The 22,103-nt window shown below is 43.2% G+C and overlaps 1 protein-coding gene and 1 pseudogene across 3 annotated transcripts in view; both read right to left on the bottom strand.

Moving 5' to 3' along the window:
- The window catches only part of LOC116358826 (adhesion G protein-coupled receptor L1-like), an 82,831-nt pseudogene extending 64,472 nt beyond the window's left edge, over positions 1 to 18,359 (bottom strand).
- A 107-nt stretch (positions 18,360 to 18,466) lies between these two features.
- Positions 18,467 to 22,103, bottom strand: part of LOC109876390 (uncharacterized) — a 30,397-nt gene continuing 26,760 nt past the window's right edge. For all 3 annotated transcript variants that reach the window (XM_031811002.1, XM_031810999.1, XM_031811001.1), the window contains exons 10-13: positions 21,827 to 22,000; positions 21,395 to 21,568; positions 21,255 to 21,304; positions 18,467 to 21,120 (exon numbers count right to left, since the gene is read on the bottom strand). In XM_031811002.1, coding sequence (XP_031666862.1) covers positions 19,847 to 21,120; positions 21,255 to 21,304; positions 21,395 to 21,568; positions 21,827 to 22,000 — 1,672 coding nt within the window. In that variant the 3' untranslated portion in view covers positions 18,467 to 19,846. The remainder of the gene's footprint in view (positions 21,121 to 21,254; positions 21,305 to 21,394; positions 21,569 to 21,826; positions 22,001 to 22,103) is intronic.

Here is a 22,103-nt window from a genome sequence, read left to right as displayed (position 1 = left end):
CTGTAATATTATGTCTTAGTATACAGCTGTAATATTACATGTCTTCGTGTCATTCTTTCTGGGGATGTATATGAACAGATTTTAGGGCTGTTTGGGCTGTGGTAAGATGGTTTAATGTTGCAGTTCCACTTTAAGTGTTGGCATTCATTCTGAATGGCCAAGTTAAGGGTTAAAATCAAATCAAATCAAATTTTATTTGTCACATACACATGGTTATCAGATGTTAATGCGAGTGTAGCGAAATGCTTGTGCTTCTAGTTCCAACAATGCAGTAATAACCAACGAGTAATCTAGCTAACAATTCCAAAACTAATACCTTATACACACAAGTGTAAAGGCATAAAGAATATGTACATAAGATATATGAATGAGTGATGGTACAGAGCAGCATAGGCAAGATACAGTATAGATGGTATCGAGTACAGTATATACATATGAGATGAGTATGTAAACAAAGTGGCATAGTTTAAAGTGGCTAGTGATACATGTATTACATAAAGATACAGTAGATGATATAGAGTACAGGGTTAAGGTTTGGGCTGTGGTAAGATGGTTTAATGTTGCAGTTCCACTTTAAGTGTTGTATTACATAAAGATGCAGTCGATGATATAGAGTACAGGGTTAAGGTTTGGGCTGGTAAGAAACACACAAACAAAAAACACGAGTGCCCTGACACTGGGCCTGAACACGGGACAGTCAGAGCAGGAGCTTCGCGGCTTCCGCCCATCAGCCAGCCCCGTCTACAACGCCCGTAGTGAAACCCAGGCATACCTGATGGTGATAGGGCTCACTGTTGCCCCCTAGTGGCAGGTTTTGAAAAGCAGGATGGACACCTCATTTCCCAGTGGGTACTGAGAGACACCTGGCTGGATAGTGAGCTGGTTATAGGTGCTGCTAAGGTTATGGTATAACGTGATGAGCGTCTTGTCTGGGTAGGTTACTCCAGTACAGAGGGGATGAAGCCAGAGCAGAGGGAGGTCATCACTGCTGGAGGAGAACACACACACGCGCACACACACACACACACACACACACGCGCACACACACACACACACACACACGCACGCACACACACACGCACATGCACGCACACACACACGCACGCGCGCGCACGCACACACACACGCACGCACGCACAGACACACACACACAGAAACACACACACACACACACACACACACTAGAGCTAGGGTGACAAACTCGCAAATCATCGACACCAACCTTACCAATGACTTATCAAAGACATTTGACGATATGGTTCATTACGATAAGTTGCCTGTACTAGAGAAATGGACATTTAAAATTGAATTAAGTAGTTGCCTTAATATGGGGGGGGGGGGGGGGGGGGTTGTTAATGGAACAGTTGAGGACTTCAACCATCAAACTAGTAGCAGTAGTTTAAATACAATATAAAGGGTAATACTGTTTAACTATGGTGCAGATGGATGTTATAATCTATGGTGCAGATGGATGTATAAACTATACAGCAGATGGATGTATAAACTATACGGCAGATGGATGTTATAAACTATGGTGCAGATGGATGTTATAAACTATGGTGCGGATGGATGTATAAACTATGGTGCAGATGGATGTTCTAAACTATGGTGCCGATGGATGTTATAAACTATGGTGCAGATGGATGTATAAACTATGGTGCAGATGGATGTTATAAACTATGGTGCAGATGGATGTTATAAACTATACAGCGGATGGATGTATAAACTATGGTGCAGATGGATGTTATAAACTATACAGCAGATGGATGTTATAAACTATGGTGCAGATGGATGTTATAAACTATACAGCAGATGGATGTTATAAACTATGGTGCAGATGGATGTATAAACTATACAGCAGATGGATGTATAAACTATACAGCAGATGGATGTTATAAACTATGGTGCAGATGGATGTTATAAACTATACAGCAGATGAATGTATAAACTATACAGCAGATGAATGTTATAAACTATACAGCAGATGAATGTTATAAACTATACAGCAGATGGATGTTATAAACTATGGTGCAGATGGATGTATAAACTATACAGCAGATGAATGTATAAACTATACAGCAGATGAATGTTATAAACTATGGTGCAGATGGATGTTATAAACTATACAGCAGATGGATGTTATAAACTATACAGCAGATGGATGTTATAAACTATGGTGCAGATGGATGTATAAACTATGGTGCAGATGGATGTTATAAACTATGGTGCAGATGAATGTATAAACTATACAGCAGATGAATGTATAAACTATACAGCAGATGAATGTTATAAACTATGGTGCAGATGGATGTTATCAACTATACAGCAGATGGATGTTATAAACTATACAGCAGATGGATGTTATAAACTATGGTGCAGATGGATGTATAAACTATGGTGCAGATGGATGTTATAAACTATGGTGCAGATGGATATATAAACTGTGGTGCAGATGGATGTATAAACTATACAGCAGATGGATGTTATAAACTATGCAGCAGATGGATGTTATAAACTATACAGCAGATGGATGTTATAAACTATTGTGCAGACGGATGTATAAACTATGGTGCAGATGGATGTATAAACTATACAGCAGATGAATGTTATAAACTATACAGCAGATGAATGTTATAAACTATGGTGCAGATGGATGTTATAAACTATACAGCAGATGGATGTTATAAACTATGGTGCAGATGGATGTATAAACTATACAGCAGATGGATGTTATAAACTATACAGCAGATGGATGTTATAAACTATACAGCAGATGGATTTTATTAAACTATACAGCAGATGGATGTTATAAACTATACAGCAGATGGATGTTATAAACTATACAGCGGATGGATGTTATAAACTATACAGCAGATGGATGTTATAAACTATACAGCAGATGGATGTATAAACTATGGTGCAGATGGATGTATAAACTATACAGCAGATGAATGTTATAAACTATGGTGCAGATGGATGTTATAAACTATACAGCAGATGGATGTTATAAACTATGGTGCAGATGGATGTATAAACTATACAGCAGATGGATTATAAACTATACAGCAGGTGGATTATAAACTATACAGCAGATGGATGTATAAACTATACAGCAGATGGCTGTATAAACTATACAGCAGGTGAATGTTATAAACTATACCGCAGATGGATGTTATAAACTATACAGCAGGTGAATGTTATAAACTATACAGCAGATGGATGTTATAAACTATACAGCAGATGGATGTTATAAACTATACAGCATATGGATGTTATAAACTATACAGCAGATGGATGTTATAAACTATTACAGCAGATGGATGTATAAACTATGGTGCAGATGAATGTTATAAACTATGGTGCAGATGGATGTATAAACTATACAGCAGATGGATGTTATAAACTATACAGCAGATGGATGTTATAAACTATACAGCAGATGAATGTTATAAACTATACAGCAGATGGATGTTATAAACTATACAGCAGATGAATGTATAAACTATACAGCAGATGAATGTTATAAACTATGGTGCAGATGGATGTTATAAACTATGGTGCAGATGGATGTTATAAACTATGGTGCAGATGGATGTTATAAACTATGGTGCAGATGGATGTTATAAACTATACAGCAGATGAATGTTATAAACTATGGTGCAGATGGATGTTATAAACTATACAGCAGATGAATGTTATAAACTATACAGCAGATGAATGTTATAAACTATACAGCAGATGGATGTTATAAACTATACAGCAGATGAATGTTATAAACTATGGTGCAGATGGATGTATAACCTATACAGCAGATGGATGTTATAAACTATACAGCAGATGGATGTTATAAACTATACAGCAGATGGATGTTATAAACTATACAGCAGATGGATGTTATAAACTATACGGCAGATGGATGTTATAAACTATACAGCAGATGGATGTTATAAACTATACAGCAGATGGATGTTATAACTATACAGCAGATGGATGCTATAAACTATACAGCAGATGGATGTTGTAAACTATACGGCAGATGGATGCTATAAACTATGGTGCAGATGGGTGTATAAACTGTGGTGCAGATGGATGTATAAACTATGGTGCAGATGGATGTATAAACTATACAGCAGATGGATGTTATAAACTATACAGCAGATGGATGTTATAAACTATACAGCAGATGGATGCTATAAACTATACAGCAGATGGATGTTGTAAACTATACGGCAGATGGATGTTATAAACTATGGTGCAGATGGATGTATAAACTATGGTGCAGATGGATGTATAAACTATACAGCAGATGGATGTTATAAACTATACAGCAGATGGATGTTATAAACTATACGGCAGATGGATGTTATAAACTATGGTGCAGATGGATGTATAAACTATGGTGCAGATGGATGTTATAAACTATACAGCAGATGGATGTTATAAACGATGGTGCAGGTGGATGTATAAACTATACAGCAGATGGATGTTATAAACTATACAGCAGATGGATGTTATAAACTATACAGCAGATGGATGTTATAAACTATACAGCAGATGGATGTTATAAACTATACAGCAGATGGATGTTATAAACTATACAGCAGATGGATGTTATAAACTATACAGCAGATGGATGTATAAACTATACAGCAGATGGATGTTATAAACTATACAGCAGATGGATGTTATAAACTATGGTGCAGATGGATATATAAACTATGGTGCAGATGGATGTATAAACTATACAGCAGATGAATGTTATAAACTATGGTGCAGATGGATGTTATAAACTATACAGCAGATGGATGTTATAAACGATGGTGCAGATGGATGTATAAACTATACAGCAGATGGATGTATAAACTATACAGCAGATGGATGCTATAAACTATACAGCAGATGGATGTTATAAACTATACAGCAGATGGATGTTATAAACTATACAGCAGATGAATGTTATAAACTATACAGCAGATGGATGTTATAAACTATACAGCAGATGGATGTTATAAACTATACAGCAGATGGATGTTATAAACTATACAGCAGATGGATGTTATAAACTATACAGCAGATGGATGTATAAACTATACAGCAGATGGATGTTATAAACTATACAGCAGATGGATGTTATAAACTATACAGCAGATGGATGTTATAAACTATACAGCAGATGGATGTTATAAACTATGGTGCAGATGGATGTATAAACTATGGTGCAGATGGATGTATAAACTATACAGCAGATGAATGTTATAAACTATGGTGCAGATGGATGTTATAAACTATACAGCAGATGGATGTTATAAACGATGGTGCAGATGGATGTATAAACTATACAGCAGATGGATGTATAAACTATACAGCAGATGGATGTTATAAACTATACAGCAGATGGATGTTATAAACTATACAGCAGATGGATGTTATAAACTATACAGCAGATGAATGTATAAACTATACAGCAGATGGATGTATAAACTATACAGCAGATGAATGTTATAAACTATACAGCAGATGAATGTTATAAACTATGGTGCAGATGAATGTTATAAACTATACAGCAGATGGGTGTTATAAACTATACAGCAGATGGATGTTATAAACTATACAGCAGATGAATGTTATAAACTATACAGCAGATGGAGGGTTATAAACTATACAGCAGATGAATGTTATAAACTATACAGCAGATGAATGTTATAAACTATACAGCAGATGGATGTTATAAACTATACAGCAGATGAATGTTATAAACTATACAGCAGATGGATGTTATAAACTATACAGCAGATGAATGTTATAAACTATACAGCAGATGGATGTTATAAACTATAGAGCAGATGAATGTTATAAACTATACAGCAGATGAATGTTATAAACTATACAGCAGATGAATGTTATAAACTATACAGCAGATGGATGTATAAACTATACAGCAGATGGATGTTATAAACTATACAGCAGATGGATATTATAAACTATACAGCAGATGAATGTTATAAACTATACAGCAGATGGATGTTATAAACTATACAGCAGATGAATGTTATAAACTATACAGCAGATGAATGTTATAAACTATACAGCAGATGAATGTTATAAACTATACAGCAGATGGATGTTATAAACTATACAGCAGATGGATGTTATAAACTATACAGCAGATGAATGTTATAAACTATACAGCAGATGGATGTTATAAACTATACAGCAGATGGATGTTATAAACTATACAGCAGATGAATGTTATAAACTATACAGCAGATGGATGTTATAAACTATGGTGCAGGTGGATGTTATAAACTATACAGCAGATGGATGTTATAAACTATGGTGCAGATGGATGTATAAACTATACAGCAGATGGATGTTATAAACTATACAGCAGATGGATGTTATAAACTATACAGCAGATGGATGTTATAAACTATACAGCAGATGAATGTTATAAACTATACAGCAGATGGATGTATAAACTATACAGCAGATGGATGTTATAAACTATACAGCAGATGGATGTTATAAACTATACAGCAGATGGATGTATAAACTATACAGCAGATGGATGTTATAAACTATACAGCAGATGGATGTATAAACTATACAGCAGATGGATGTTATAAACTATACAGCAGATGGATGTTATAAACTATACAGCAGATGAATGTTATAAACTATACAGCAGATGGATGTTATAAACTATGGTGCAGATGGATGTTATAAACTATGGTGCAGAATTGATATACATGTATCGATATTTTTTAAATTTTCGCATCAATTCAGGAAATCTATCGCCCATATCTAACACAGACACACACACACACACACACACACACACACACACACACACACACACACACACACACACACACACACACACACACACACACACACACACACACACACACACACACAAACACACACACACACACACACACACACACACACAGAGTGTAATGTTTTTTGGGGCGTCTTTCATTGCAGAGTGCTCTCTCATATTGTTGTGTGTGTTTCCTGAGGTTCTCTCCTTCTCCTAGTTAAGTAATGATGGCAGACAGATTTAGGTCAGGCATCAAATGTCCAAACACACACTCTCCCACCTCCAGCCCTCTCCGTACTCTCCCACACTCTCTCACACCCAGCCCTCTCCCTACTGTTTCCCACTCTCCCAGCATCACACACCCAGACCAGGCTGAGGACAAAATCCAGCCCCTGGTCAAAGTCTGGCCTAAATGGAGACAGAGAGCACAGGACACAGAAGAGAAAGTAAGACTGAACATGATAGAGAAGGAGAGCGGAAGGGAGAAGGAGAGGGGAAGGGAGAAGGAGAGGGGAAGGGAGAAGGAGAGCGGAAGGGAGAAGGAGAGGGAAGGGAGAAGGAGAGGGGAAGGGAGAAGGAGAGGGGAAGGGAGAAGGAGAGGGGAAGGGAGAAGGAGAGGGGAAGGGAGAAGGAGAGAGGAAGGGAGAAGGAGAGGGAAGGGAGAAGGAGAGAGGAAGGGAGAAGGAGAGGGGAAGGGAGAAGCAGAGGAGAAGGGAGAAGGAGAGTGGAAGGGAGGAGGAGAGAGGAAGGGAGAAGGAGAGTGGAAGGGAGAAGGAGAGAGGAGAGTGGGAGGGAGAAGGAGAGGGGAAGGGAGAAGGAGAGGGGAAGAGAGGAGAGTGGGAGGGAGAAGGAGAGAGAAAGGGAGAAGGAGAGGGGAAGGTAGAAGGAGAGAGGAAAGTGGGAGGGAGAAGGAAAGGGGAAGAGAGGAGAGTGGGAGGGAGGAGAGTGGGAGGGAGAAGGAGAGGGGAAGAGAGGAGAGTGGGAGGGAGAAGGAGAGGGGAAGGGAGAAGGAGAGAGGAAGAGAGGGGAGTGGGAGGGAGAAGGAGAGGGGAAGGGAGAAGGAGTGAGGAAGAGAGGAGAGTGGGAGGGAGAAGGAGAGGGGAAGGGAAGGGAGAAGGAGAGGGGAAGAGAGGAGAGTGGGAGGGAGAAGGATAGGGGAAGGGAGAAGGAGAGAGGAAGGGAGGAGAGTGGGAGGGAGAGAGAGAGAAGGAGACTAGCCTCAGGATGAAGGACATTAGGACACAATAAAGGCTGTGTGTGTGTGTGTGTGTGTCTGTGTCTGTGTGTGTGTGTTAGTGAGTGAGCATGCGTGTATGTGTGTGCGTGTGAGTGAGCGCTTGTGCATGTGTGTGTGTATGTTAGTGAGTCAGTGCGTGTCTATGTGTGTGTGTGTATTGTAGGTACATATGTAAATAGTGGTATAAGGGGACCCTACAGGTCTTATTTTCCTGCCTGATTTCCATTGCAGACTGTATAAGACCCAACCAAATAAGCAGTGTGTGTGTGTGTGTGTGTGTGTGTGTGTGTGTGTGTGGTGTGTGTGTGTGTGTGTGTGTGTGTGTGTGTGTGTGTGTGTGTGTATGAAAATTAGATGTTTGTATCTGGTGGTTGATGTAAATGAATGGTGTACTGGTTAGATTTGCTTTGTTTTTCCTGTGACAGGCACACACACACACACACACACACACACACACACACACACACACACACACTTCTGCCTTCCTCTCTCCATCTATTTCTTACTATCCCTCTACCTTCTCTCTTCTCATCCTCACCTCTCCACCTATCGTATCTCTCCATCTTCTTCTCTCTTCCTCACCTCTCCACCTATAGTATCTCTCCCTCTTCTCATCCTCACCTCTCCACCTATAGTATCTCTCCCTCTTCTCTTCTCTTCCTCACCTCTCCACCTATAGTATCTCTCCCTCTTCTCTTCTCTTCCTCACCTCTCCACCTATAGTATCTCTCCTCTTCTCTTCTCTTCTCTTCTCTTCTCTTCTCTTCTCTTCTCTTCTCATCCTCACCTCTCCACCTATAGTATCTTTCCCTCTTTCTTCTTCTCTTCTCTTCTCTTCTCTTCTCTTCTTCATACTCTTCTATCTTCTCTTCCACTCTCCACCTATAGTATCCTCCCTCTTCTCTTCCTCACCATCTCCACCTATAGTATCTCTCCCTCTCTCTCCTCACCCTCTCCACCTATAGTATCCTCTCCCTCCTTCCTTCTCTTCCTCACCTCTCCACTATAGTAATCTCTCCCTCTTCTCTTCTCTTCTCTTCCTCACCTCTCCACCTATAGTATCTCTCCCTCTTCTCTTCTCTTCTCTTCTCTTCCTCACCTCTCACCTATAGTATCTCTCCCTCTTCTCTTCTCTTCCTCACCTCTCACCTATAGTATCTCTCCCTCTTCTCTTCTCTCTCTTCCTCACCTCTCCACCTATAGTATCTCTCCCTCTTCTCTTCTCTTCCTCACCTCTCCACCTATAGTATCTCTCCCTCTTCTCTTCTCTTCTCTTCCTCACCTCTCCACCTATAGTATCTCTCCCTCTTCTCTTCTCTTCCTCACCTCTCCACCTCTAGTATCTCTCCCTCTTCTCTTCTTTTCCTCACCTCTCCACCTATAGTATCTCTCCCTCTTCTCTTCTCTTCTCTTCCTCACCTCTCCACCTATAGTATCTCTCCTCTTCTCTTCTCTTCCTCACCTCTCCACCTCTAGTATCTCTCCCTCTTCTCTTCTCTTCTCTTCCTCACCTCTCCACCATAGTATCTCTCCTCTTCTCTTCTCTTCTCTTCCTCACTCTCCACCTATAGTATCTCTCCCTCTTCTCTTCTCTTCCTCACCTCTCCCACCTATAGTATCTCTCCTCTTCTCTTCTCTTCCTCACCTCTCACCTATAGTATCTCTCCTCTTCTCTTCTCTTCTCTTCCTCACCTCTCCACTATAGTATCTCTCCCTCTTCTCTTCTTTTCCTCACCTCTCCACCTATAGTATCTCTCCCTCTTCTCTTCTCTTCTCTTCCTCACCTCTCCACTATAGTAATCTCTCCCTCTTCTCTTCTCTTCTCTCCTCACCTCTCCACCTATAGTATCTCTCCCTCTTCTCTTCTCTTCCTCACCTCTCCACCTATAGTATCTCTCCCTCTTCTCTTCTCTTCTCTTCCTCACCTCTCCACCTATAGTATCTCTCCCTCTTCTCTTCTCTTCCTCACCTCTCCACCTATAGTATCTCTCCCTCTTCTCTTCTCTTCCTCACCTCTCCACCTATAGTATCTCTCCCTCTTCTCTTCTCTTCCTCACCTCTCCACCTATAGTATCTCTCCCTCTTCTCTTCTCTTCCTCACCTCTCCACCTATAGTATCTCTCCCTCTTCTCTTCTCTTCTCTTCCTCACCTCTCCACCTATAGTATCTCTCCCTCTTCTCTTCTCTTCCTCACCTCTCCACCTATAGTATCTCTCCCTCTTCTCTTCTCTTCCTCACCTCTCCACCTATAGTATATCTCCCTCTTCTCTTCTCTTCCTCACCTCTCCACCTATAGTATCTCTCCCTCTTCTCTTCTCTTCCTCACCTCTCCACCATAGTATGTCTTCCCTCTTCTCTTCTCTTCTCTTCCTCACCTCTCCACCTATAGTATCTCTCCCCTCTTCTTCTTCTCTTCTCTTCCTCACCTCTCCACCTATAGGATCTCTCCCTCTTCTCTTCTCTTCCTCACCTCTCCACCTATAGTATCTCTCCCTCTTCTCTTCTCTTCTCACTTCTCCACCTATAGTATCTCTCCCTCTTCTCTTCTCTTCCTCACCTCACCACCTATAGTATATCTCCTCTTCTCTTCTCTTCCTCACCTCTCCACCTAATAGTATCTCTCCCTCTTTCTTCTCTTCTTCCTCACCTCTCCACCTATAGTATTCTCTCCCTCTTCTCTTCTCTTCCTCACCTCTCCACCTATAGTATCTCTCCCTCTTCTCTTTCTTTCCTCACCTCTCCACCTATAGTATAATCTCCCTCTTCTCTTCTCTTCCTCACCTCTCCACCTATAGTATCTCTCCCTCTTCTCTTCTCTTCTCTCCTCACCTCCCACCTATAGTATCTCTCCTCTTTCTCTTCTCTTCCTCACCTCTCCACTATAGTATCTCTCCCTCTTCTCTTCTCTTCCTCACCTCTCCACCTATAGTATCTCTCCCTCTTCTCTTCTCTTCCTCACCTCTCCACCTATAGTATATCTCCCTCTTCTCTTCTCTTCCTCACCTCTCCACCTATAGTATCTCTCCCTCTTCTCTTCTCTTCCTCACCTCTCCACCTATAGTATCTCTCCTCTTCTCTTCTCTTCCTCACCTCTCCACCTATAGTATCTCTCCCTCTTCTCTTCTCTTCCTCACCTCTCCACTATAGTAATCTCCCTCTTCTCTTCTCTTCCTCACCTCTCCACCTATAGTATCTCTCCCTCTTCTCTTCTCTTCTCTTCCTCACCTCTCCACCTATAGTATCTCTCCCTCTTCTCTTCTCTTCCTCACCTCTCCACTATAGTATCTCTCCCTCTTCTCTTCTCTTCCTCACCTCTCCACCTATAGTATCTCTCCCTCTTCTCTTCTCTTCCTCACCTCTCCACCTATAGTATCTCTCCCTCTTCTCTTCTCTTCCTCACCTCTCCACCTATAGTATCTCTCCCTCTTCTCTTCTCTTCCTCACCTCTCCACCTATAGTATCTCTCCCTCTTTCTCTTCTTCTCACCTCTCCACCTATAGTATCTCTCCCTCTTCTCTTTCTTCCTCACCTCTCCACCTATAGTATCTCTCCCTCTTCTCTTCTCTTCCTCACCTCTCCACCTATAGTATATCTCCCTCTTCTCTTCTCTTCCTCACCTCTCCACCTATAGTATCTCTCCCTCTTCTCTTCTCTTCCTCACCTCTCCACCTATAGTATCTCTCCCTCTTCTCTTCTCTTCCTCACCTCTCCACCTATAGTATCTCTCCCTCTTCTCTTCTCTTCCTCACCTCTCCACCTATAGTATCTCTCCCTCTTCTCTTCTCTTCCTCACCTCTCCACCTATAGTATATCTCCCTCTTCTCTTCTCTTCCTCACCTCTCCACCTATAGTATCTCTCCCTCTTCTCTTCTCTTCTCTCCTCACCTCTCCACCTATAGTATCTCTCCCTCTTCTCTTCTCTACCTCACCTCTCCACCTATAGTATCTCTCCCTCTTCTCTTCTCTTCCTCACCTCTCCACCTATAGTATCTTCTCTTCTCTTCCTCACCTCTCCACCTATAGTATCTCTCCCTCTTCTCTTCTCTTCCTCACCTCTCCACCTATAGTATCTCTCCCTCTTCTCTTCTCTTCCTCACCTCTCCACCTATAGTATCTCTCCCTCTTCTCTTCTCTTCCTCACCTCTCCACCTATAGTATCTCTCCCTCTTCTCTTCTCTTCCTCACCTCTCCACCTATAGTATCTCTCCCTCTTCTCTTCTCTTCTCTTCCTCACCTCTCCACCTATAGTATCTCTCCCTCTTTCTCTTCTCTTCTCCTTTCCTCACCTCTCCACCTATAGTATCTCTCCCTCTTCTCTTCTCTTCTTCCTCACCTCTCACCTATAGTATCTCTCCCTCTTCTCTCTCTCTTCCTCACCTCTCCACCTATAGTATCTCTCCCTCTTCTCTTCTCTTCCTCACCTCTCCACCTATAGTATCTCTCCCTCTTCTCTTCTCTTCCTCACCTCTCCACCTATTAGTATCTCTCCCTCTTCTCTTCTCTTCCTCACCTCTCCACCTATAGTATCTCTCCCTCTTCTCTTCTCTTCTCTTCCTCACCTCTCCACCTATAGTATCTCTCCCTCTTCTCTTCTCTTCTCTTCCTCACCTCTCCACCTATAGTATCTCTCCCTCTTCTCTTCTCTCCTCACCTCTCCACCTATAGTATCTCTCCCTCTTCTCTTCTCTTCCTCACCTCTCCACCTATAGTATCTCTCCCTCTTCTCTTCTCTTCCTCACCTCTCCACCTATAGTATCTCTCCCTCTTCTCTTCTCTTCCTCACCTCTCCACCTATAGTATCTCTCCCTCTTCTCTTCTCTTCCTCACCTCTCCACCTATAGTATCTCTCCCTCTTCTCTTCTCTTCCTCACCTATAGTATCAAAACCTGATCCTCCAGAAAGTGGAGAGCAACACTTATGCAGCTCCACCACCCAATAAAAAACGTTTAAAGCCGCGTTGTCACGATGTTCGTAATAATGATGGTCGGACCAAGGTGAGTTCCACATATTTTAATGAGTAAATACAAAACAAATAAAGAATAAACGAACCGTGACGACAACGCAGTGCAAACAAGCAACTAAACATAAACAATATCCCATCACCCACAGGTGGAAAAAATTATACTTAAGTATGATCCCCAATTAGAGACAACGATAGCCAGCTGCCTCTAAATGGGAATCATACCAAAAACCCCAACATAGAAAAAACAACCTAGAACCCCACATAGAAAATATAAACTAGACTAACCCCCCCTAGTCACGCCCTGACCTACTCTACCATAGAAAATAAAGGCATTCTATGGTCAGGACGTGACAGTACCCCCGCCCAAAGGTGCGGACTCTGACCGAAAAACCGGTGTCTAGTGTCAGTGGCGGCTCTGGTGAGGGACGAAGAACCCACTCGGCTCTCGGATCCACCATATTTGGTGGTGGCTCTGGTGTGGGACGAAGAACCCACTCATCCCTCAGATCCACCAACATGGGTGGCTCTGGTGCGGGGCGATTTACCATCTCAGGAGGTTCCAGACCGTGGACCGTCATAGGAAGTTCCGGACTGTGGACTGACGTTGGAGGTTCCGGACTGTGAAACGCCGCCGGAAGCTCTGGACTGGGACCTGTCACCGGAAGTTCTGGACTGGGACCTGTCGCCGGAAGCTCTGGACTGGGAACTGTCGCCGGAAGCTCTGGACTGGGACCTGTCACCGGAAGTTCTGGACTGGGAACTGTCGCCAGAAGCTCTGGACTGGGAACTGTCGCTGGAAGCTCTGGACTGTGGAGGCGCACTGGAGGCCTGATTCGTGGGACCGGTACAGGTGGCACCAGGTTGATGACACGCACCTGAGGGCGAGTGCTGGGAGGAGGAACAGGACGTACTGGACTGTGGAGGCGCACTGGAGGCCTGATGCGTGGGACCGGTACAGGTGGCACCGGGTTGATGACACACACCTCAGGGCGAGTGCTGGGAGGAGGCACAGGACGTATTGGACTGTGGAGGCGCACTGGAGACACCGTACGTATGCCCGGCGCAGAATATACTGGGCCGTGGAGGCGCACCCGAGGTCTGGAGCGTAGATCTGGCACAACGCGTCCTGGCTGAATGCTCACTTTAGCCCGGCAAGTGCGGGAAGCTGGCACAGAACGCACTGGGCTATGAAGGCGCACTGGGGAAACAGCGCATAGAGCCGGCGCAGGATATCCTGGTCCGAGAAGGCGTCCTGGAGACCAGGAGCGCTGAGCCGGCACAACAAAATGTTGATAATTAGCAGATTGTTCAAATTCTGTTTTTCCAGAATTCTGCATGCAGAGTGTCAATTTGGTGTTTGTCCCATTTAGTGAATTCTTGGTTAGTGAGCGGACCCCAGACCTCACAACCATGAAGGGCCATGGGTTTAACTGAATCAAGTATTTTTAGCCAGATCCTAATTGGTACGTCGAATTTGCTGTTCCTTTTCCTCCTTCCGTGAGTAACTGGTTTCTCTTTTGTTGAGAGCGTTTATTTTGGTTTTGTACCTGACCTTTATGTTTGTGGACTTGTCTGTTAAAACCGCTACTCGGACATCTCTGCTCTCCTGCGTTTCACTCCTTCACCTACATCTAGACACAATATCATAACAATGGTAGTTATTAAGGTCAAATTTGTCTCCACCTTTGTGGATTGGGGTGATCAGTCCTTGGTTCCAAATATTGGGGAATATGCCAGAGCTGAGGATGATGTTAAAGAGTTTAAGTATAGCCAATTGTAATTTGTGGTCTGTGTATTGTATCATTTCATTGAGGAAACCATCAACACCACAGGCCTTTTAGGGTTGGAGGGTTTGTATGTTGTCTTGTAGTTCAATCCATGTAATTGGATCATCCAGTGGGTTCTGGTTGTGTTTAGTAGTTGATTCTAAGATCTGTGTTTGATCATGTATATGTTGTTCCATGTAATTGGAGAATCCAGTGGGTTCTGGTGGTGTTTAGTAGTTGATTCTAAGATCTGTGTTTGATCATGTATATGTTGTTCCATGTAATTGGAGAATCCAGTGGGTTCTGGTGGTGTTTAATAGTTGATTCTAAGATCTGTGTTTGATCATGTATTTGTTGTTTATTCTTTGTTAAAGAGCCAAACAGATTGGAGAAGTGGTTTATCCGATAGATAACTCTTTGTGTTGTTTGTTTAGTGTTTTCCAATTTTCCCAGAAGTGGTTTATCCGATAGATAACTCTTTGTGTTGTTTGTTTAGTGTTTTCCAATTTTCCCAGAAGTGGTTTGATTACTTGGATTCTTCAATTACATTGAGCTGATTTCTGATGTGCTGTTCCTTCTTTTTCCGTAGTGTATTTCTGTATTGTTTTAGTGATTCACCATAGTGAAGGCGAAGACTCAGGTTTTCTGGGTCTCTGCGTTTTTGGTTGGACAGGTTTCTCAATTTCTTTCTTAGGTTTTTCATTCTTCATCAAACCATTTGCAATTGTTGTTCATTTTCTTCGGTTGTCGGCTTGAAATGTATGGATTTGAATATATGATATGATATAAATGTATAGATTTGAGGGAAGCCAAGAGGTCAACTATACAGTTCAGGTTTTCTACTGCCAAGTTTACACCTTCACTATTACAGTGAAACGTTTTGTCCAGGAAGTTGTCTAAATGGGATTGAATGTATTGTTGCCTAATTGTTTTCTGGTAGGATTCCACACTACTTTCCTTCCATCTATAGCATTTCTTAATATTATCGAAGTCCTTTGGCTTTGATGCCTCATGATTGAGTATTGCTCTGTTGAAGTAGACTGTGATTTTGCTGTGATCTGACAGGGGTGTCAGTAGGCTGATAGTGAACGGTCTGAGAGACTCTAGGTTGAGGTCAGTGATACAGTAATCTACAGTACTACAGCCAAGGGATGAGCTGTAGGTGTACCTACCGTAAAACTCCCCTCGAAGCCAACCATTGACTATGTCTAGACCCAGCGTGCGACAGAGCTGTAGGTGTACCGAACGTAAAACTCCCCTTGAAGCCAACCATTGACTATGTCTAGACCCAGCGTGCGACAGAGCTACAGGAATTGATACCCGTTTTGTCATAGTTGTGTCTAAAGGGAAATATTTTGGAGGGAATGCTGTCTCCTCCAGGTAGGTGTTTTGTCCCCCTGAGTGCTAAGAGTGTCAGGTTCTTGTCCAGTTCTGGCATGTAGGTCACCACAGCTCTCTCTCTCTTTCTCTCCCTCTCTCTTTCCAGCCCCCCCCCCCCCCCACACTTTACATTCTGTTTATAATCTCTTTGTCCACTGGTCTTTACTTCTCCCCTGTGATCCCTCTTTCCACCATCATAGTCCCCAGTCAAAACATACTGACGCACGCACACACACACACACACACGCACGCACGCACGCACGCACACACACACACACACACACACACACACACACACACACACACACACACACACACACACACACACACACGCTCCCTACAGAATACCAACACAGAGGAGAGACAAACAGAGACAGACAAAAATAAGACACTCTTCAAAGACGTGGAACACAATCATCACACACACGCACAGACACACAACATATGTAGAAACACACACGCATGCACGAACACACACACACATGGATTTGAAATTTGATTAGAACAGGAATGTGAGTGATTCACCACTCAGTGAGACAGCCTGTCAGTAAGCAAACCCCCTACTATCACATACATCATCCTACTGTCTGTTTCTCAGAGGAGAGAAAGAGGGAGAGATTCTAAATGCCTGTTGGAGTGTTCCATGGTGCATTAAAACAACTCACACACAGCAGGAGACGCCACTAGTCAACATGTGTATGACACACACACACACACACACACACACACACACACACACACACACACACACACAGGAGTGTACATGCATGCGCCATATTGACAGGCCAACCCGTAGCCTAAGTGGTATATGTGTGGGTGTGTGTTTGTGTGTGATTGTACAGACCAAACCGTTCTTCATACATGTACCCTACCGTCGCCATTATTCCCGCTTACCTCGAACGCTCGAGTCTCCCTCCTCCTCCTCTGTCGTTCACTGCGTCTCCTCCTTCATCCCGCCTCTCCTCTTCTCTCCTCCGGTCCCCCAATCCTTCCCTCCCGTTGTTTTATCCTCGGTTCTCTCTCCCTCTCCTTCTTGCCGATGCAGTAAAAATAAGCCCGTGTAATAGGCGACCCGGGCGAGGCCACGCGCACCGTGTGTGTGAGAGCGAGATGGAATAAAGAAGGGAGTCAACCGATCCTTGACGTGGGAATTATCCGACAACGCGAGCGTATCCTCCTCGACGAAAAACACTCCACATGAGGAAACACAAGCCACTTTAGCGTCACACATACGCTCAATCTCACCTAATAGGACTCGGCCGTCTTTCCCGCTGTTGCACGTCACGTTGCACTGAAGTAGCTTTATTATAATGATATCTCGCTCGGGTTCCTATGGCGATGACTGTAGCCTATTCTACAGGCTAGTCCAGTTGGATGACAAATACAAACGTACAGATATAACACATAGCAAATGGAAGTCATATTATATTATATTATCTATCGTCGAGTCCAGTCAAAATGCAGTCGCACTGTTGAGGCTGGGCTATTGGCCAATGTAAAACACTTCAGTAGCGCATAGCTTAGTAGGCTACAGCATCCTTCCTCTCTCTAGCCTGGAATGCGGAGGACTCCAAGATTACACACGGATAGATATTATCCAGAGCATTTAAAGAATCTAGACTTGATCGTCCGTAATGCTCCATAAACCTCACGACCGAATAGAGTTGATATGACCGACGATCAAATGTATGGAATCGTTAATACCCTAGCGTAATAGCGGAAAGTAACGTACGCACTGTTTCTCAATGGCACCGATTTCCGTTAAACGCGGCCTCGTCTAGCTCTGTCTCGCTCGCTCGCTCGCTCTCTCTCTCTCTCTCCTCTCTCTCTCTCTCTCTCCTCTCTCTCTCTCTCTCTCTCTCCTCTCTCTCTCTCTCTCTCTCTCTCTCTCTCTTATTTTAATCAAACCAACAAATCTACACTTTCACATTGGCATAGTGGTAATCAGACAGTATAGGCTCTAATTGTTGTCTACGACACAAAGTTATTATTATTATTTAAACCGGTAATATTTATACAGATTGAATCTAGGAGTCAGGAGAAAGCCTAAACCCAACCAATCCAATGCAAATCATATGTAAGAGCAGGTAAAGAACTCCTTACAAAAACCAAGCGTATTGTAGCCTACAGTACACATACAATATGTTGGCCTATACTGTATATGTTGCCTTCAGACAGTATTCACGCCCCTTGACTTATTCCACATTTTGTGATGTAACAGCCTGAATTTAAAATGGATTCAATTGATCTTTTGTGTCAGTGATCTACACACAATACCCTATAATGTCAACGTGGAATTTTGTTTGTGGGATTTTATTTTGTTAACAAAAAAAATGAAAGCTGAAATGTCTTGAGTCAATGAGTATTCAACCCCTGTGTTATGTCAAGCCTAAATAAGTTCAGGAGTCAAAATGTGCTTAACAAGTCACATAATAAGTTGCATGTACTCATTCTGTGGGCAATAATAGTGGTTGACATGATGTTTGATTGACTACGCCATCTCAGTACCCAACACATACAATTATCTGTTAGGTCCCTCAATTTCAAGCACAGATTCAACCACAAAGACCAGGGAGGTTTTTCAATGCCTCACAAAGAAGGCCACCGATTGGTAGATGTGTGTAAAAAAAAAAATCAGACGCTGAATATCCCTATGAGCAAGTTATAGTGAAGTTACTAATTACACTTTGCACGGTGTATCAATACACCCAGTCACTACAAAGATACAGGCGTCCTTCCTAACTCAGTTGCCAGAGAGGAAGGAAACTGCTCAGGGAATTCACCATGAGGCCAATGGTGATTTTCAAATCAAATCAAATCAAATGTATTTATATAGCCCTTCGTACATCAGCTGATATCGCAAAGTGCTGTACAGAAACCCAGCCTAAAACCCCAAACAGCAAGCAATGCAGGTGTAGAAGCACAGCTACAGGGTTGAATGGTTGTGATATGAGAAAACCGAGATTGGATCAACAACTTTGGAGTTACTCCGCAATACTAACCTAAATGACAGAGTGAAACGAAGGAAGCCTGTACAGAATTAAAATATTCCAAAACATGCATCCTGTTTGTAACAAAGGCACTAAAAACATACTGCATAAAATGTGGCAAAGAAATTAACTTTTTGTCCTGAACACAAAGCATAATGTTTAGGCCATATCCACCACAACACATCACTGAGTAGCACTCTTCATATTTTCAAGCATGATGGTGGCTGCATCATGTTATGAGTATCTTTGTCATCAGGAAGGATTAAGACATTTTTTATGATAAAAAGTTGCTTACCAAGATGACATTGAATGTTCCTGAGTGGCCTAATTACATTTTTGACTTAAATCCGCTTGAAAATATATGGCAAGGCTTGATAATAGCTGTCTAACAATGATCAACAAACAATTTGACAGAACTTGAAGAATTGAATAAATAATAATGGTCAAATATTGTACAATCCAGGTGTATTAGAGCCTCAAAACGACTCACAACTGTAATTGCTGCCAACGGTGCTTCTACAAAGTATTGACTCAGTGGTGTGAATATGAATATCTGTCATGATCACAGTCAACAAAATGTATCTGTTACAATGTCCATATCTGATGTCATGATCTCTGTCAACAACATGTATCTGTTACAATGTCCATATCTGATGTCATGATCACTGTCAACAACACCCCATCATGTCACATGGTTGAGTTAGAACAGGAGTGTGACTGTGTTTCCATGGAGACCCAGGTGTTCCTCCAGGACATAGGAGACGACTCTACCTGGCTCAGGGACACTGAAGAGCCCTCATTAGAAACACTAAACCCTGGGTAGAGGGGCTCAGTGAATATGGTCTGGAATGTGTACACATGGGTCATTGTGTCAGAGTAGATCTCATAGAAGGAAAGTGTGCCGACCAGCCAGTCCAAAAACACTCCTACTCCGAGGCGTGGAGGGGAGGAGGACTGGTCTCTCTGGGGTTGAGGAGGGTTGATGAGGCGTGGAGGGGAGGAGGACTGGTCTCTCTGGGTTTGAGGAGGGTTGATGAGGCGTGGAGGGGAGGAGGACTGGTCTCTCTGGGGTTGAGGAGGGTTGATGAGGCGTGGAGGGGAGGAGGACTGGTCTCTCTGGGGTTGAGGAGGGTTGATGAGGTGTGGAGGGGAGGAGGACTGGTCTCTCTGGGGTTGAGGAGGGTTGATGAGGCGTGGAGGGGAGGAGGACTGGTCTCTCTGGGGTTGAGGAGGGTTGATGAGGTGTGGAGGGGAGGAGGACTGGTCTCTCTGGGGTTGAGGAGGGTTGATGAGGTGTGGAGGGGAGGAGGACTGGTCTCTCTGGGGTTGAGGAGGGTTGATGAGGTGTGGAGGGGAGGAGGACTGGTCTCTCTGGGGTTGAGGAGGGTTGATGAGGTGTGGAGGGGAGGAGGACTGGTCTCTCTGGGGTTGAGGAGGGTTGATGAGGTGTGGAGGGGAGGAGGACTGGTCTCTCTGGGGTTGAGGAGGGTTGATGAGGTGTGGAGGGGAGGAGGACTGGTCTCTCTGGGGTTGAGGAGGGTTGATGAGGTGTGGAGGGGAGGAGGACTGGTCTCTCTGGGGTTGAGGAGGGTTGATGAGGTGTGGAGCATGTATTATGCTTGTATTAGTATATTGACTATTGTGGAGGGCACCGTAATGATTCCCACGGCAGATCAGACGCCAGGACTTCTTATTGTATCCAAATTCACTGGCAGAACCATCTCCTTTTCTACTGATGCCTTTACATGTCACTCCAATGTCAGCCAGCCCACTGCACTCTACCTCCCAGTAACAGCGCCCAGTCAGACCCTCTCTACACAACACCTGGGTATAGTGATCAAATCTCTCTGGATGATCGGGATACGGCTGCTCCTCTTTAACCCTCTCCACCCTTCTGTTCCCCTCAGACAGAGAGAGGTTTCTGTGTGTTGTGTTTGGGTCCAGTGTGAGATCACAGGCATCTGCAGACAAGAGGACAAGTTAGAGGAGAGGGAATTGGTTAGAATTTGTCGGAATGTGTGTGTGTGTTTAATTATACACCTGTTTGTCAAATGTATTGATCAATAAACTGAATCCTTATAACTAACACCCTTACATTTTGTCATCAGCTGTGGTTTAACCCAGATCTCTTCTGTATGGTCCACACTGTGGGAGAGACAGAGGAACGGACAGAGTGAGTGAAACACAGTCTGTGTATGTATACAACAATATCATTTTCACAGTAACTGTACTAACTTGAGTTTCTCCAGTCTACAGTGTGGATCCTCCAGTCTAGCAGAGAGCAGCTTCACTCCAGAGTCTCCTGGGTGATTGAAGCTCAGGTCCAGTTCTCTCAGATGGGAGGGGTTTGACCCTAGAGCTGAAGCCAGAGAAGCACAGCCTTCCTCTGTGACTCTACAGAATGACATCCTGCAGAGAGAGTTCATCATGATTTTACAACAGGACTGCTGCCCTCTAGTGGCGATAGCTGATACACAGTATATACATATTTCCAATAAAACCAATACTGTTTCTAAATACTAACCTCTGGTTCTCTAGTTTACAATGTGGATTCCCCAGTTAACCCAGTATTTACCTTATTGGTTGAGCTGACTTACTGGCTACTGTAATGATGTTGTGATTTGACAAATCATATTTTATTGAGCAGGTATGTTTCTAAATACCAACCTCAGTTTCTGTAGTTGACAGTGTGGATTCCCCAGTCCATCAGAGAGCACCTTCACTCCTGAATCCTGCAGGTCATTGTGACTCAGATCCAGCTCTCTCAGGTGAGAGGAGTTTGAGCTGAGAACTGAAGCCAATGCTTCACACCCTTTCTCTGTCAGGGAACATCCATTCAGCCTAAAGGGGATAATATATTGCAACATGATGAGTAACAAGTAAACAACTTTGAAAATAACATTAGAGAAAACATTAAAGACAAAACAAACAATCCCATTAAATC

This window comes from Oncorhynchus kisutch, unplaced genomic scaffold (genome assembly GCF_002021735.2).
Source record: "Oncorhynchus kisutch isolate 150728-3 unplaced genomic scaffold, Okis_V2 Okis01b-Okis20b_hom, whole genome shotgun sequence".
NCBI lineage: Eukaryota > Metazoa > Chordata > Actinopteri > Salmoniformes > Salmonidae > Oncorhynchus > Oncorhynchus kisutch.
The sequence above is the reverse complement of the archived record's forward strand: the minus strand, read 5'-3'. Positions and strand labels throughout refer to the sequence as shown.